The sequence below is a fragment of the Hemibagrus wyckioides genome, linkage group LG06, assembly GCF_019097595.1.
Source record: "Hemibagrus wyckioides isolate EC202008001 linkage group LG06, SWU_Hwy_1.0, whole genome shotgun sequence".
Lineage (NCBI taxonomy): Eukaryota > Metazoa > Chordata > Actinopteri > Siluriformes > Bagridae > Hemibagrus > Hemibagrus wyckioides.
Window position 1 is genome coordinate 34169499 of NC_080715.1, and position 14856 is coordinate 34184354.

Below are 14856 nucleotides of genomic sequence, written 5' to 3' on the forward strand. Positions count from 1 at the left end.
AATAAATAATGACTGAAAGATTTTGGGTGCGTCACAGCCAGCATATTCTCTTGTATGTTGTTCTTATGCCATACTGAAACTCTCCAGCAGGTGGCGATATAGGATAACGTGTTTGTATCGGGTTGAAGGATGTTTACATGTTTTTAGCCTCTGTTAGAATCTTATGCTTATCCTGATTAAAAACCTGAGGATTTCCAATGCATTCATACTCTGAATAATGGCTTTATGAAGATTTTAAATAAATAATTTCCACACAGCCCACCCCCCAGCAGCTCGGGTGGAGGGGGAGGGAACACGTGGCATTAAGAGCAAATGTGCCACGTGACTTGCAAAAGCAGGAAGTGCATCTGCTTCAGTCTCACAAACTGTACTGTTCATCCAGCTGAGTAAAGTACGTCCTGTTCAGTATTTAAAGATCAAACGATCAATAACATCAAGATGTTTTGGAGAATTCTCTTGGTCACACTCGTGATGTCCTTTTTGGGCTCTTCTATGGGTAAGTAAAAATATTTCAACTAACACTAAATCAACACTAAAAGTCTTTGAACCCGGATCAGATTTTAATCATAATAACGAGGCCGTGTCCCAAACGCAGCTGTGCTTCCCTAATAAGTGCACTTGATATAAACGGTATGAACTGCTGCACTGTAGCCTACGTAGTGCTGAAAACGCCAACAAACGGAAGCTATTTGGGATTCAGCCTAGCGTTAGCGTTAAGACATCAAGTTGCGTTTGTTTTTCTTTTTCTTTCTTTTTTTAGTTAAAGCGACACGTTTGTATGCCAGACATTTAAATAAATATAATCTTGTTGGAATCACCTGGTTAAATCATTTCCCAGTTAGCCAAATGCTAACTTTTGGCCCGCTGTTTAGTCATAACCAGAGCAGCAATTTGTGTTTGCTAACAGCTAGCACGTTAGCCACTTCAAAGTTGCTTCCTTTAGCGTTATGTTTATTCGACGTTTAAACGTTTGTCGACATTTTTTGTGATGCCCTTATTAAACATTTTGAGGTTGTTCAAAGTTGTTATTATTCAGAACTGATTCAGTTTCCAGCGTCTTATAGTGAATTAAACCCCCCTAGTTTGACAACATGACGCCATTGGTGCGTTCAGGGCGACTGTGTGGACAGACACGTTTAAACGATTAACTTCTGCATCCAGTCTGTCTTGTTTTTTCTGACAAAACATTTCTTCCTGTCAGGGATCATTTACAAGATGTCTCCTAGTCTGTAGAGAACATTCTAGCTCGGGTGGATGGCATGAGTCATTAAAGTGTAACGAGATGTCATCAAGAAAGATTTATGTTCCTGTTCGAGCTCTGTATCAAGAGTAACGCGGATATTTATATATGTATAAAGAGGGTTATCTTTAATATTTTTCTGACTGTTGTTTGCTGTTACACTGTTCATAAAGTCTTTAAAGAAGAAAAAAATAACGACTTCTTAAACCAAAGAGTCATGAAAAAAATCACAAAATGTGTGCTTTTATATTTATATATATATATATATATATATATATATAATATATATAAATAAAATAACAAAAATATATATAAAATAACGTCACTGGTTGTGTCTGTCCTGATATGCTGGGCTAATGTCAACAATAAAACTATAAAAATGGACATAAACATCTACCTCACAGCGTTAGCATTAAGTTTCATTTACCTCATGGTGTCATGTTTCATCTACCTCACAGCGTTAGCATGTTTCATTTACTTCACAGCGTTTTCATCTACCTCACGGCATTAGCGTCATATTTCATCTACCTCATGGCGCCAGCGTTATGTTTCATCTACCTCACGGCATTAGCATTTACCTCACAGTGCCATGTTTCATCTACCTCACGTTGTCAGCGTCATGTTTCATCTACCTCACAACGTTAGCATTTACCTCACGGCCTCAGCATCATTTTTCATCTACCTCACGGCGTTAGCAGCATGTCATCTACCTCATGGTGTTGGCATCATGTTTCACCTACTTCACAGCATTTTCATCTCCCTCACGGCGTTAGCGTCATGTCTCATCTCCCTCACGGCGTTAGCGTCATGTCTCATCTCCCTCACGGCGTTAGCGTCATGTCTCATCTCCCTCACGGCGTTAGCGTCATGTCTCATCTCCCTCACGGCGTTAGCGTCATGTCTCATCTCCCTCACGGCGTTAGCGTCATGTCTCATCTCCCTCACGGCGTTAGCGTCATGTCTCATCTCCCTCACGGCGTTAGCGTCATGTTTCAAACTTTACTCTATCCTGAAGTGTTAGCATTATCAAGCTTTAACGCTTATAATGGTGTCCCTATTACAGCTAATGTCTGAATGTTTTGTTAAAAAATTCTCATCAATTTTAAATCTACCAAGAGGTCTGTTTTGTGGACCAACTTTAAAAGATTTGTAAATGTTTTTTGAGCATAAGGTCAGTCTTTGGAGAAAAAGTTCATGACAACGATCACCACAACGGTCAGTTTGCTTTAATAAAAAAAAAAAAAAAACCAAAACATTTTATCTGTAAAAAAAAAAAAATGACTTTACTAGATGGACAGAAATACTGACTTCTGCTTAGCAATTAAGATGTGAAAAGAATGTGGAAAACACAGAGCTATCACGGAATAATCGTTAATAAATAATGACTCGAAGACATTTTTGAACGTCGCAGCATTTATTTTCTCTTCATTAAAATATTTTTGCAGCACTACAGCTCTGTCTTTTGGATCAGTTTGCACTTTAGCAGCTTGTATGTACACAAACATGTCTATTCAGGGCTGTAACCATCTCTGATTATTATTGAACTCTTTTTTTTTTTTTTTTTTTAATATATTTTCAGGCGCAGATTTGGACTGTGCAACCCTGACTACTTGTGAAGAATGTACAAAAGCAACAGAATGTGTGTGGATGACCTGCCTAGGTGAGTGCCTTCGTCTTTTATTTATTTATTTTCTGTGAAAACCTTAAAAGAAGTAGATTTTTCTTCTCGTTCCCTTAACACGGCTCTTGGACGTTGGAGAGAGATGGTTCTTTGTGATCGAGGGAACGTGGTGTGAGGCAAGGACTACGTCAAACTAGACTGGACAACAGGACAGTGTTGGATAGAGCAAACTGTTGTGTATAAAACCAGAGACTTTATCTTATTATGTCGTTTGTGCTTGTTGTGGCAAATAGGAAGTCTAGAACGATGACTAAGAAATGGATAATAATATCTGTCTTTTCCGTAGTTTCTTTTCTTTTTTTTTTTAGTCAGTGCAAATCTGGACCCAAAGGTTCTCCTCCTGGCTGATTTTATAGCTAGCTATTAAAGCATAAAGTTTAGACCGAGCCTGAACTCCTTCCTTTCCTCTTCCACACCCTACACTGTTCTTCAGGTCACCATGTTACTTAAAACTTATTGTAGCTGATTGACCAGATCATTAGGTATGACGAATCATACAGGAGCAAAACGTTTTTGGCACGGAGTTGGGTTTATGACACGTTTCTTGCTTATGTGGGACAAAGTTTATGGTCGTTTCATTTGGCGGTTGCCAGTTCTGCAAAATCAGCCCCTTCCTTGAATCAAGAAAGGAACTGAGCTAGATCTAATTGGACAGAAATGAAGGTTTTTGTATTTTTGGAATGTAACACACACACAGCAGTTGGTTCTCATGTTTTTGGTAGAGCTTGATGCTATAGCTGGAGATTGGTCCTGGTCCACCACCGGATGCAGGCTGGTTATTAAAGGGTCACTTAGTTAACATGAGCTTATTATGCCATGTATCTTGAAGCTAATGCCTGATTTTTGTATAGAAAGCAGATCGTGTGGGTTTCTTTTTTTCCCCCCTTACACTCAGTTTTACCTCAACGCCGAGATCCTGTTTCCTCCGGTCAGACCGCTGTAAACCCGAAATGAATAATGGTGTAAGAACCTCCTGTCTGTACGAGGTGTTCTTCAGTATGAGCATGCCACTTTTTTTATCTATTTTCGACTGAAACAAAGCAGCGCAAACAAACTTTGTCCTTCGAGTCAGAGCAGCAGGAAGCCATTTGCACACCCACAGTGTGTTTCATTGTGTTTGAAAGAGGCTTTTAGAAGCCGTATGGGGTGGAGTCAAGCGGTCTGACAGGACCGGGTAGGTCAGCAGCCCAGTCTTGACTTTAGGACAAAATACAGGGTAGTTTTACATATTTATAGACGTTTGTCCTTATTTATTTATTTATTTTTGAGCAGTGCAATCTAAACCAACGTCTGGAAAATGGTTGACCACTATGGTATTAATTGTTAATCAAAAGCATTTATAACTGTACTCGATTCAATACACTCAGTGACCGAAAGCTACAAGGTACAAGTAAAACCAACCGGTCACTTTGTGGTCACCGATCCAGCGGTTAAAAGACTCTACTCAAGCCAGAAATTCTTGCTGACCTGAATCATAACCAAGCTTTAGAAAACGTAGGCCACACAACTCCTTCACATCCAGAGCTGTTGAAACCTGACTCCGATTTCTAGGCTATTGAATTCTGCTTGTGTTCATGTCACAGAGCACACGAAGAAACGCTTTTATAGGCGTGTACGGACAAAACCTTCCCTTGTGCTCGGGGACGAATGTGCAAGTGGGGAAAATATTATATATGTTTAAAAAAAAGTGGAAGTTATTTCACTGTAATGTGTTAGAAATAGTAGCTAGTTGACGCTATGTGTTGGGTGACCTCATCAGCATATGAAATGCCTTCTGTGTGTGTGTGTGTGTGTGTGTGCTACCTTTTGACAAAGGCATGTGACATTAATATTTCAAGGCTCTTCCTAAACAGCTGTATCTGTCTTTCCTGTTCGGATATGCACACACAAACACACAAGGAAACGTGGATTATGGTAGTTTTGAGACCTTTTTCATGCACTTGTGTCAGCACTCATAAGGATATACAAGAAACACCTTGCATTTCCTTCTGCTTGGGGCTATTGCACAGGGCGTGCATAAGTATTCTCACACACACACCCAGTACACACATAATGGTGATGTTAAGGTTAATTAAGTTATTAAAAAAAAAAAAAAAGATATTTGCTGGCTGCTTAAGTAGAATTATTAGTTATTTTTTTTATTTTATTTATTTTTTGTAGCCAAACCCTGTAATACTTTTCTAGAACTTCTATTTGACCTCCATGTTTCAGCTCTAGGAACAGATTTATTCCTGTCAAGGTTGTGAGTTGGTACACGAGGAATAAAGCACTGTGGGACGTGTTGAGATAAGAATGTATAGATGGATGTTATCCAGAAGCAGGTCAACCATCAGCCTCAGTATGGTTTTGTAATATTCTAAATGTGTAAATATTTTTTTTTCTTTTAGAAAACAGTATCAAGTGTTATAACATCACTACCAGATCTGAAAGCAACTGCACCAACACTAATTGTGCAAGTAAGTTCTTTTTCTTTTATCCAGAATCACTAAGCGATACGGTCAGCGTCTATAGACCTGTAACCATTTAAAGATACCATTAGTTCTAAAAAAAAAAAAATAGAACTAATAATAAAATTGTCATGTCAGGGTTCTGGTTAATATTATATCCCCCAGATTTTGGTTCTGGACAGAACTAACGCTCTAATTCCTGTTTTCTTCTTGCAGCTGAAACAACAACTGCATCTCCGACCACTATGGTGACCAATGCTACGGTGACCAACGCTACTGTAACAACCATCACCACCACCACCACCATCACAACAACCCCCAACACCACTTCCTCCAATTCTACATGTAATGTTCATTACACACACACACTTTCTTTACACAAATCCGTTATTAAACAACACCTAACAATTCCACAAACTTTATATTATTATACATATATAAAAACATACAATGATCAGGCATAACATTATGACCACCTGCCTAATTTTGTGTTGCTGCCAAAGCAGCCCTGACCCGTCCTGCACTGTGTATTCTGACACCTTTCTATCAGAACCAGCATTAACTTCTTCAGCAATTTGAGCAACAGTAGCTCGTCTGTCGGATCGGATCACACGGGCCAGCCTCATGCATCAATGAGCCTTGACCATCCATGATCCTGTCACCGGTCACCACTGTTCCTGCCTTGAACCACTTTTGATAGATACTGACCACTGCAGACCAGGAACACCCCACAAGAGCTGCAGTTTTGGAGATGCTCTGATCCAGTGGTCTATCCACCATCACAATTTGGTTCTTGTCAAACTCGCTCAAATCCTTACACTTGTCCATTTTTCCTGCTTCTAACATCAACTTTGAGGACAAAATGTTCACATGCTGCCTAATATATCCCACCCACTAACAAGTGCCATGATGAGGAGATCATCAGTGTTATTCACGACACTTCAGTGGTCATAGTGTTATGCCTGATCAGTGTACATTGATGATGCTACTGTCACCATGCTTCACTCCACCGATGGTGTTTGGTTTCTACAGAATGTTGAGGTTTTCTCTCTTCACAGTAATCATGACAGGTTTTTTTTGTGGGTCACGTACAGTGACATTGTGTTTTCATTGCTTCACTACAATGAGACTGGTGGAGTAGATGTTCACAAGCTTCCTCATGATGTTTTACTGGTATTTTGTCAGAACCAGTGTCGGGTTTGAGGGCCTCCTTACTCTACACATGCTTTTTTCAAATCAAGCCGGTCAAGCTCCGGTCAGAGCTTCGTGATGGCAGCCTTAAATGCTTTCACTTTTAGGTTTACTTTTGAGGATTGTTGTGGTGCTGGAAGATCAGGTTTTAATCTTCTGGGTAATGTCTCGAGTTTCTTTAGTTGTAGATAATCCTCTTTTCTCATGATTATCTCAAAGTGGAAAAAAAAAACAAAAAACATGCTACCACCCTCATGCTTCACCCTCAGGTCTGATGGTGTTCTTCAGTTTAAAATCCTCCACATTTTTCATCTTTTTTCCATCTGATTCAAGAACACTCCTCTAAAAAGGCTGGATTATCTTTTTATTTATTTTTTTGCTGCTCTAAGGACTCTCAGCCCTGGAGGTTCATCTCTTTTCTCATGGTATCTTGAGTTGCTCCTTATGAGGAACTTGTAGAGGTCTTGAGGTTGAGTTCTTGGATTTTCCCCATGATATTATATAAAAGAAGTATAAATTGTAGACTTATAAACTATTGTTTTGTTGTTGTTTTTTTTGTTTTGTTTTATGACAACAGACCAGTCAAAATAATTTCCGGAATTATCTTCGATGATTAAAGAGACTAAATTTTTGACCGATTGGAATTTTGATCTGGTGAATTGAATCTGTAACGGAATAAAGCAGAGACCCTGGACTGACCCGCTGAGAGGGATGTAGGTTAACGTGTGGAGTTATCTGACAATAATCTTTTTTTTTTTTTAATTCTAGCTACAACGGTCAGCTCTTCCACTGTGTCCACCACTACAGCAAGTAAGTGCTCACGTGCCAGGAAACAGGACGTCTTGCTTCCTTGATGGTATGAGGAACACAAATAAAATCTACCCCCTTTCTCTCTCTCTCTCTCTCTCTCTCTCTCTCTCTCTCTCTACAGATGCCACCACGACAGCGATGCCTCCGACTCCAAAGAAATCGACATTCGACGCGGCCAGTTTCATCGGTGGGATCGTCCTCGTGCTCGGCCTGCAAGCCGTTATCTTCTTCCTCTACAAGTTTTGCAAGTCCAAGGACCGCAATTACCACACTCTGTAAAAAGAAAAGAAAAAAACCACCCTTTAGAAGCACCACATTGCACATCATACACACACACACACACACACACACACACACTTCAATCTTCCTCCATTCTCTTGTGCCACATGATTTAGTTGAGGCCTGTGGTTTGAGCTCTACATTTAATTGAAGTGAGAATGTGAGTTAAAACACACACACACACACACACACACACACCCTGAAGCAGTGGCATTGTCACTTTTCCCATTCCTGTGTCTATATTAGTTTCCTTATTCACAGCTTCGGTCCATTTTTAACACTTCTCCATTATCAGTCTTCTCCACGTTTTAAAAATAATCGCTCCGCGGCTAACAGCTGTGCGATAGGATGCTCACGCTGCCATTTTCTTCTCATTTTCAATGCCACTGCTCAAGGAGGTGGATGTTAAACACAAGTCCCCGCTTTTCCTTACACCGTAACTTAATCTGAGCTGTTTGGACACACGAGTTCTCATGAAGCTACACTGGCTTGCTTGCTTGTTTGTTTGTTTGTTTTTGTTTATTTTTCGCACTTTGTTCTTGACAGCTCATGAGAAAAGGGGGTGGGGCAAATACAATACTCCACCCATGCAATTTCAGTCCCCTCCCCCTGAAGCCATAGACGTGTGTCAAATTTTTTTTAGAATGCTTTCGTTTTGTCGTGCTTAAAGCTTTGCTTTGAAAAGAAAAATCACACATTTGGTAAAAAAATTTTTTCTTTTTTTGCATTTGTTCTTGAATTTTGAAATTTTTTTAAATCAATTTCAGCCAAACTACACAGCATGATCTATCTATTCGCAATAATAAATCAGTCGTTTTGCGATTTAACAACCAGGACTAGTGAAAATAAAGCCACTTTGCCAAAATCCAGAGCTAAAATACGGTAATAATGAAGCATGTTCTAAACCTGAAGTGTTTGTTTGTTTGAAGATAGTTTGAGATGGTGGTTAGTTTGAGTTCTGCTTTTCGCCTCTTTTCTTCTTCTTTGAGCCTTAAATGTGTAAAGGTGTAGACGTTGGTCTGCCACTTCCTGCTGGAGCAGGCTGTGTGTGTGTGTGTGTGTGTGTGTGTGTGTGAGCTCTGTATTATCAGTGAGGTTGATTAAGGCTGCCAGCTGGACTGTTTGCTATATAATAAAGAATATATTAATTAACGGTTCATTAGCAGTAGTTCAATTCCGCGTCCGGGTTTTTCCGTGACTCGTTCTGAGGCCTCCAGCTCTCAAGCCTCTCTGCCTTACGCTTTTCCGCTATGCTTTTCCAGATCCTTCACCCTGAAGGGAGCAAACTTCAGTGTCAGAGTTGAAATGAAGAATCAAAAGGTGTGAAAATCCTATGGTACTTTAAAACAAAAATAAATCACTAAACGCTTTTTTTTTTTGGTCCTGCAGCTGTACGTGTTTTTGCCAAACATATTTGTTTTTAATAGAAAGAAGGAAGAATCTTGTCATATGTGACTTTGAGGTCAGAGGTGAGAAATCATACACATCCTGTTTTTGTTCGGTCTCCGAGAAGCAACTCCGAAAAAGTGTTGGAGTAGAAAAAGTGTGTATTTTCCCATATATGGTCATTCAGGAAGTCCTTTTTGGTTGCCTAGTAACAATATGAGATTATTATGGGATAAGCGACACTAAAGTGTTGGAATGAAAAGGTAAAAAATTCTGTATTGGCTTTAAGATGATTATTCCCATATATGGTCATTCAGGAAGTCATTTTTGGGTTGCCTAGTAACAATATGGGATTATTATGGGATAATTTTTTTTCTCTCCCAGAATCCATGCGAGCATGTTGCTGTGTGTTTAGTCTGATTTGTGGAGAAGATTGGAGACAAAAGAAAAGAAAAGAAGCGAAGGCTCTGAGATGGGATTATCTCACCGCTGATCATGTGACGTCGTCAGGTCGGGTTCTTATTAAAGCTGGTTGTGTGCCATGATTTTTTTAAATATTATTATTCTTCTTTCTGACTTTTGCTTAGAGCCTTAATCTGCTGTGGAGACCTCTCACCGAAGCTTCACCCAAACAAGAACCACTCGCGTTATTCGAACCCAAGCTGTGCATCCGAGTGCGGCGTCTCTTCACTTTTTTTTTTTTGCCTTGTACCTAATATGAAGTACGGCGCTCGAAACGTTTCCTACTTTTAGTTTTTGTGTAGCGAGGCATGCTGGGAAAAACAACCAAAGTTATGTTGTGTCAAAGTTCTCCAACATCCATGGATTTATTTATTTTTTTCTCAATGTAAGAGAGTCCCCAATGTCCTACTCTCTCTCTCTTTCTTTCTCTCCCTCTGTCTCACTCTCTCTCTGCCCCCCTCTCGTTCTCTCTCATTTCTGTCTCTCTCTCCCTTCTCCCTCTCTATCTTAATCTCTCTCTCTCTTTCTCCCTCTGCCCCCATCTCTCCCCCTCTCTTCCTCCCTCTCTCTCTCTCTCTCTCTCTCTCAGAGCTCCACGGTGTTGGGATTAGACCCACGCTGAAACATGAGCACTGTTATCTCCATGGAAACAGCCTTGACAAAACGAACCCACTTTTTTTTTCTTCCTTGTTTCTTCCAGAACTGTAATCACTACTACTTCTTTTTTTTTTGTCGCACCTCTTGAAAACGAAGTGCCTTACTGATGTAGATAGTTTCAAAATGAAGTCTTGAGTTGAACTCTGAATATTAATCTGATGGAGAAAAACTGAGAGTTGAGTGGTACTCTTGTCCTCTCTCTCTCTCTCTCTCTCATTTCTTTCTCTCCACTTTGTGTTTAGTCGAGTGTGTATTCACAACATAGATGACCTTTGGTCCCTGTGTAGTCATGAGAGAGCTAAACACACACTCTTGCACCTCCACATGCTGTTGCTTTTTGTTGCCACGAGGTCTGCCTTAAATTTTTTTTCTTTTTCTGCTTCGTAATCTTTTTTGCTTTTTTTTTTTTTTTTTGCAGTGGCGATTAGGTTTGAAGAAGTTCAATAAGTTTGAAGATGTTAAAAAAAAAATCAATAATTAATTAAAAACTGAGTAATGTAAAATAACAAATCTAAGCTTTGTGTCTCTTTTATTTTCCTGTTGTCAATTCTTTAAAAGGTCAACAGGCCACCATGTGGTGTCATAAGGTATCATTTGGCGCAACCACAGAAAGGAAAAGCTACCACAAAGAGCCCACACACACCAATCCAAGCCTTACACCGATGCCCTACTTTCCGTTTGTTTACCTGAAAAAGGTTTCTGATGCTTGGAAATTGTGAGCGAGCGTTTTGTGTAGGACGTAATGACGAGCTGAAAAAAAATAAAAAATCCTTGCAATGAGCTTGTATTTCATCCCCATTTCTAAAAAAGAATTAACATTTAATTGCTATGTTCCTGAACTTTTTTCCAAAACAAAGCAATTTTTTAAATTCTTCATTTAGATATCTAATGAGTACAAATCGGCAAAATGTTTTTCTGTTGGTTTTTTAACAAACTGTTAAAACAAAACTGTTTGACATTATCAAGTTTCAACTGATATGAGGCAGGTTCTGATAGTGTCGCTAATCATGTACACTATATTGCCAAAAGTATTGGGACACCCCTCCAAATCATTGAATTCAGTTGTTGGACTTGGCCCCTTAGTTCCAGTGAAAGGAACTCTTAATGCTTCAGCTTCATACCAAGACATTTTGGACAATTTCATGCTCTTTGTGGGAACAGTTTGGGGATGACCCCTTCCTGTTCCAACATGATTGCACACCAGTACACAAAGCAAGGTCCATAAAGACATGGATGAGTGAGTTTGGTGTGGAGGAACTTGACTGGCCTGCACAGAGTCCTGACCTCAACCCCACAGAACACCTTCAGGATGAATGAGGAATGGTCAAAAATTCCCATAAACACACTCCTAAACCTTGTGGAAAGTCTTCCCAGAAGAGTTGAAGCTGTTATAGTTGCAAAGGGCAGGACAACTCCACATAACGTTCATGTGCATGTAAAGGCAGACGTCCCAAAACTTTTTGCAGCATAGTGTATATTTATCTCTCGCTGGTTCAGATGCTCACTCATGTATAGCATGAAACTCATCCAGGTTTCATTACTCCTCATCTGTGAGCAGAATTAATCACTGATTAATGAGTGAGTTTTGATGACGAATACAATTCACACCTTAGGATAAAACATCTTTTTTTTTTTTTTTTATAGACATGAACTCCCGTCTTCTCTTCCCACACGACTCTCGTTTGCGTGACTCATGGTGTTCCTGAGCTGTAAATCCTGCCTTCACGCCTGTTTGAGCGTTTAACAGGATGTGCCTCTTAATTCTTGATGGTCCAGCAGAAGATAATCAGTACCGGTTCAGGATTTGAGGGCGGAGTCGACAATTACACAAACACACACCAAGTGTACGATGTTGTGGTGTGGAGACGTTTTTGTGTACATTTGTCTGCTCTTGTGTTCCAGTTTGCATGTTCTGCACTTGGCTTTAACCATGTGATGCTCCGTAGCTGGTCTCGTTGGAAATTTGGGTCAGAATGTTACTTGTCAGCTTGTGACTAAGTGACTAGGCTCCGACATCCTCGCTGTTTTAGTTACTCCATGTGATCCACCAATCCAGAAGTGTCTGATCATCACAACCACACACGCATGTAGGATCTCCATGAGGACATGAAGGTTGGAGTGAAGAACTGGAGCCCTGACTCTGACTCAACCCCACTGGGAGGACCTGGAACTGGAGTCTCCTCAACATCCCAACATCAGAGTCTGATCTCTCTAATGCTCTTGTAGCTAATTCTCACCAATCTCACAGCTATAATCCAACATCTAGTGGAAAACCTCTCAGAAAAGAAGAATGGAAAGGAACCATAGTTCTCGGATGGGCAGGTTAAGAACCTTGGGTTCCTATTTCGAACCTTTAGTATATGATGGTTAACATCTCATCAACTGTACTGTGAGAATTAAGAATTGCTGAAGATCACTAGAAACTTCTCTAGTAATCTCTAGGACGTGACTCTTCCCGCTGGAAGTAGGTACAGAGAGGGTCAAGTGATATTTAATGAAGGTGTTTCTTGACTTCATGAAGGTACAAAGTACACAAACAGCAGAACGGACTCGTGTGACCTGTGACTCATGTCTATGACTCTAGAACATTGGCTTACTGCTTCTGAGGACGTTCTGATGATGAACGGATGGAGCGCTTGCTTCCCGCAGAGGAGGATCCGCCGGCGTGTCGGATCGGACAGAGGATCTGACTTTAGTTTAGAGAGGCGGCACAGGAAGACGCTGAAAAGTTTAGATTAGGAGATTTGATTCTTTAGAGTCAAAGAACAAGCCATGAATCCAGAAATCAGGCTTAGATGATGGGACGAGAGCGCAAAAGTGGACGTTGAGGATACCATAGCTACACGTCAAGGACTGGGAGAAACAGATACAAGGTCACATCAAGGTCAGATATCCTAAATATATTTTTTTTTCCCTTCATAATTTAAAGTTTATTTTCATACAAGTGTAAAAATTGACCAGAAGGACTAGACTTCCTGTCAGCTGTTCCTTAATATTCGATATTTTATCATGTTCTTAAGCGAACAGAACAGGACACCTACGCAAAACCAACCCTCACACCACTGTGACGTGACGTGACGCCCTCGTTATCCTGATACAGGAAATTAGCACAATTTCAGTTTATCAGGAAATGATTCCCATGTTGTGGAAAGCTCATTCCTCTTCATTTTTAACACTGCATCGTTCCTGAATAAGAGACAAACATGTTGCAGAAACAGCTGCATTCAGAATCTCCAGCATTCGGTCAGTCCTGCGACCATAATTCAGTTTATCCTGAAACACGGCTTAATCCAATAACAGAGGCTTCCTCAGTCCACTTTCTCTCCTTGCGTTTGGCTGCAAATACGTCCTCATTTCTTTATGCTTCGCTCTCTTCTTACACACTTTACACATCAGCATCGTCTTGCCCTAGTCTCGTCCGCCGCAGTCGTGTCATACTGGTCAGATAAGTACAACTTACACACAAGCAGAGCAGCATCTGAGAGCTGAAGACGCTGCAGCGAGGGACTCAAAGGGTTTCAGTGTCCTGCTATTAAAGTTCCTGGACTCTGTGGAGGTCCCCCCCCAAAGGTTGGAATACACACTCCAGAAGCTGTATGGCGACAGAGCAGCTGTTTCTTCTGTCTGGCTCACACACACAGTGAGCCATGTGACCCATGGCCTGGTTACGACTGTTACTTCTGACTCTAGTAGGTAGTGAGGGGAACTTTTTTTTTTGTAAAAACCATTTATTAACTGTGTGTGTGTGTGAGGGAATCTCACCTACGTCATGAAACTCATTAAGGTCACATGAATGAAGCGAGGTTGAACATAACAAAAGCGCATAATATAATGCCACACGGTCTCGTATTTCTCGTGGTCAGAGCCGCGAGGGTTAATACAATAGCCCTGGATGTGTTTGTCCACTTTGTCTTTTCTAGGAAGTCACATGCTTCTTCTATGCCTCTGTGAATTAGAATATTTTAGAAAGATGATTATATTTTAACCTTTTCCCCCTTCATGTTTCTGTCCATTAATAATGAATCATTATGGTTTTCCTCCAGCTGAGTGGTCAGGGATGTTAGGCTCCAGGTTATAAGTGTAGAAGGATTAGATTCTTCCAAAATCCTGGAAAGGCTAGACCCATTAACCCTGCGTTATCAGGACCAGAGCTTACAGTGTTTACATTTCGGCCCCTGAGCAGGTTAGCCATCCCGTTACCATGGTGACATAACCAGGTAAAAACTAAGGTGAGCCATCCAGATCACACTAAAACCCCTGGGAGAAAAATGTTAATACATGGTTTTAACTTGGTAGAGTGTGAATCAGTGATGTGAAAGGACAGTCCACTGTCCAATGTAAAGCCACTTCTTGTCTACAGATGTTCAGACAGCACTGACCAAGAGAGCAAATCATGCGAATCAAGTCATTTTATTAAAACATATTAAATATTTATACAAGGAATAAAGCATGAAAGTGGAAAAAAAAAACATGGACATGTACACAAAGATAAAATTCTACCTCAAAATCAGCAATTACATCACACACATACACACACACACACCATCACATCCTTCAGGTATAAAACAGCGTTCTTCCTCACCTTCTGTCCTTAAGGCTGAGTAGGACTTTAAGGCTTTATGTCTCCCAGCTGATGTCTTGTTGGCGGAGACTCGACTGCATCTTCTGGACGTCTCTGAGGAGCTGTAGACGATCATGACCGC

The 14856-nt window shown here is 40.4% G+C and overlaps 2 protein-coding genes across 4 annotated transcripts in view; one reads left to right on the forward strand and one right to left on the reverse strand.

The window, feature by feature from the left end:
* The first annotated feature begins 329 nt into the window (after positions 1 to 329).
* cd164 (CD164 molecule, sialomucin) lies at positions 330 to 10663 on the forward strand. The gene is made up of 6 exons (XM_058392108.1): positions 330 to 496; positions 2820 to 2900; positions 5309 to 5377; positions 5585 to 5713; positions 7328 to 7369; positions 7491 to 10663. Exons 1-6 carry the CDS (start codon positions 439 to 441, stop codon positions 7646 to 7648), a joined length of 537 nt encoding a protein of 178 aa, XP_058248091.1. The 5' UTR covers positions 330 to 438; the 3' UTR covers positions 7649 to 10663.
* Positions 10664 to 14412: 3749 nt separating this feature from the next.
* Positions 14413 to 14856, reverse strand: part of cep57l1 (centrosomal protein 57, like 1) — a 5534-nt gene continuing 5090 nt past the window's right edge. Inside the window, exon 10 of one of the 3 annotated variants that reach the window (XM_058392106.1) lies at positions 14413 to 14856. This exon is cut by the window's right edge and continues 142 nt beyond it. In XM_058392106.1, coding sequence (XP_058248089.1) covers positions 14771 to 14856 — 86 coding nt within the window. In that variant the 3' untranslated portion in view covers positions 14413 to 14770. The other 2 variants (XM_058392105.1, XM_058392107.1) reach the window with 2 other exon arrangements.